The sequence below is a fragment of the Amphimedon queenslandica genome, unplaced genomic scaffold (genome assembly GCF_000090795.2).
Source record: "Amphimedon queenslandica unplaced genomic scaffold, v1.1 AMPQUscaffold_5867_Cont22171, whole genome shotgun sequence".
NCBI lineage: Eukaryota > Metazoa > Porifera > Demospongiae > Haplosclerida > Niphatidae > Amphimedon > Amphimedon queenslandica.
Window position 1 is genome coordinate 1 of NW_003553838.1, and position 1,759 is coordinate 1,759.

General features: G+C 33.5%; 1 protein-coding gene and 1 long non-coding RNA gene across 3 annotated transcripts; one reads left to right on the forward strand and one right to left on the reverse strand.

The window, feature by feature from the left end:
• Positions 1 to 626: 626 nt before the first annotated feature.
• LOC109592244 (glutactin-like) lies at positions 627 to 1,414 on the reverse strand. The gene is made up of 3 exons (XM_020007745.1): positions 1,165 to 1,414; positions 926 to 1,096; positions 627 to 792 (listed from the first exon to the last, which is right to left on the reverse strand). Exons 1-3 carry the CDS (start codon positions 1,366 to 1,368, stop codon positions 664 to 666), a joined length of 504 nt encoding a protein of 167 aa, XP_019863304.1. The 5' UTR covers positions 1,369 to 1,414; the 3' UTR covers positions 627 to 663.
• Positions 1,415 to 1,426: 12 nt separating this feature from the next.
• On the forward strand, positions 1,427 to 1,718 carry LOC109592245 (uncharacterized). 2 transcript variants are annotated; one of them, XR_002190250.1, is made up of 3 exons: positions 1,427 to 1,473; positions 1,517 to 1,594; positions 1,655 to 1,717. It is a non-coding gene; the product is annotated as an uncharacterized LOC109592245 (long non-coding RNA). The 2 variants fall into 2 exon arrangements; XR_002190251.1 differs by having other exon boundaries at positions 1,459 to 1,473; positions 1,521 to 1,594; positions 1,655 to 1,718.
• The last annotated feature ends 41 nt before the right edge of the window (positions 1,719 to 1,759 follow it).

Here is a 1,759-nt window from a genome sequence, read left to right on the forward strand (position 1 = left end):
ATTTGCTACAAAGTGAGTACATGGTTTATGAGTATAGTTGATTGTTAGTGGTCCTCATTGTTTCAATCATACATTGCAATTCAGACTGTAGACATATTGTAATATTATTATTGAGACTGGAATTGCCTTATTAGTAGTGACTAGTGTAAATATTGACATTTTTGTGCATGTTAGTGAGTAATCACCATTACATGTCTACATGTTAGCAAGAGCAGATATTATAGTACCACATTCATATCAACACAGTAAATATTGTGTTATAGTATGAATTAACCTTGACAGTCTTGACTGAGTCAAAATTTTAAGTTTTCAATTCAATTTTTTCTTGTTTTATTTACGTTTATTTCAGGCGTGCTTCATCTGCATTTGCTCAGAAACCAAAGGAGAAGCCATTGAAGACAGTAAAAGGAATGGGAAGGAGGAGGAAGTAGTACAATGACTGTTCACTACCAATTCTTTTAATGACAGTTGCAGAATAGATAATGATGATTGGTAGTGTACAAGTTTAGTCAGTGATCTTGCTGAATTCTTAACTTCTTTTCACAAATTATACATCAATTGTTTTAATGATAATTATTATTATATAATAAAAATTAAAGAAACATTAAAAATTAATAATAAATGATGGTGATTTATACAGTACATTATATAAAATTTATATAGTCAGTGATTTTGCTGAATTCTTAACTTCTTTTCAAAATTATACAAAACCTCTTTGAGAACAATACTAGTGCTATCGTCCAGGCGAAACTCATCAGTAGCACTTCTAACTAACTCGCTAATTTTTCCCAACTATTATAAATATTAAAAAAGATAAAATACATTATGAATGTAGAAACTAAAAGCACTAAATATTATATATAAATCAAGAACACTCTTGTCATAATAAATGAATTCAAGGTCTCAATATCCTTGTGGTGTTTACCTGAGATACGTCTTTTCTCCAGTATGTGTTGGGTCTGACTTCGATCTCAATCCGATAGTTTATTTGGGTAGGTGTGGTCTCTCTCCGAGTGTGTGGTGGGCGGTAAACTTGTTGATCCGGTTTCTGCTTCTCTCGTTTCTTTCTCCGTCGCTCTTCCTTCTGTTGCTTTATCTGAAAAAATTCAACAATAAAAATATAAAATAATTAAATTTTTTCTGTCTCCTCCTCCTCCTACTCACTTGGTTGTCTATTTCTTGTTTTCTCTTCAATTTCTCGTCTTCTTTTCTCCAGTGATAGCTGTCTCTGTCCGACTGGTTGTTAGCTATAGAGAGGAAAAACCCGTGCCTCTTGTCTAGACCAGGATAACGGGAGCTAGACTCTTCCTCCTCCTCCTTGTCAGTGTCTTCTCTCTCCTCCAAATCCTCATCTTTTGGAGTCTCCATTGCATCTCACTGATCTCAGTACTATCTAGAGGTGTGACTGTGGGCGTGGTTCATTAAACTTATAGACACACCTACTTATTAAATTAATGGAGCCATTCAAAGAAGGTACTGGTGGCGGGAAAATCTCAGTTTGATAATATTATTATAGCTAGAGCTGATGTCATTACAGAATTTATAGAGGCTGCCATACACTCCATACTGTATGTCAGAGGAGTTTATCCAGCAGGTGACATAATTTTAATGATCTAATGAGTTTCATAATTAATTTTTAATTATTTTTATTCAGCTATTTTTAAACCCAGAAGAAAATATGGGACAACAGTTCATGTGAGTTTTTTATAACTATGCGTGTACATTTTATTGGGTGAGATGTACAATAGCAATGAATGTA

What these genes read in the sequence shown, in the direction of transcription:
- LOC109592244 (XM_020007745.1), bottom strand. Translation starts at nt 1,368, where the DNA reads ATGGAGACTCCAAAAGATGAGGATTTGGAGGAGAGAGAAGACACTGAC. An exon ending in AACAAGAAATAGACAACCAA is followed by an intron (nt 1,097 to 1,164) that starts GTGAGTAGGAGG and finishes GAATTTTTTCAG; the next exon opens with ATAAAGCAACAGAAGGAAGA. An exon ending in GGAGAAAAGACGTATCTCAG is followed by an intron (nt 793 to 925) that starts GTAAACACCACA and finishes TATTTATAATAG; the next exon opens with TTGGGAAAAATTAGCGAGTT.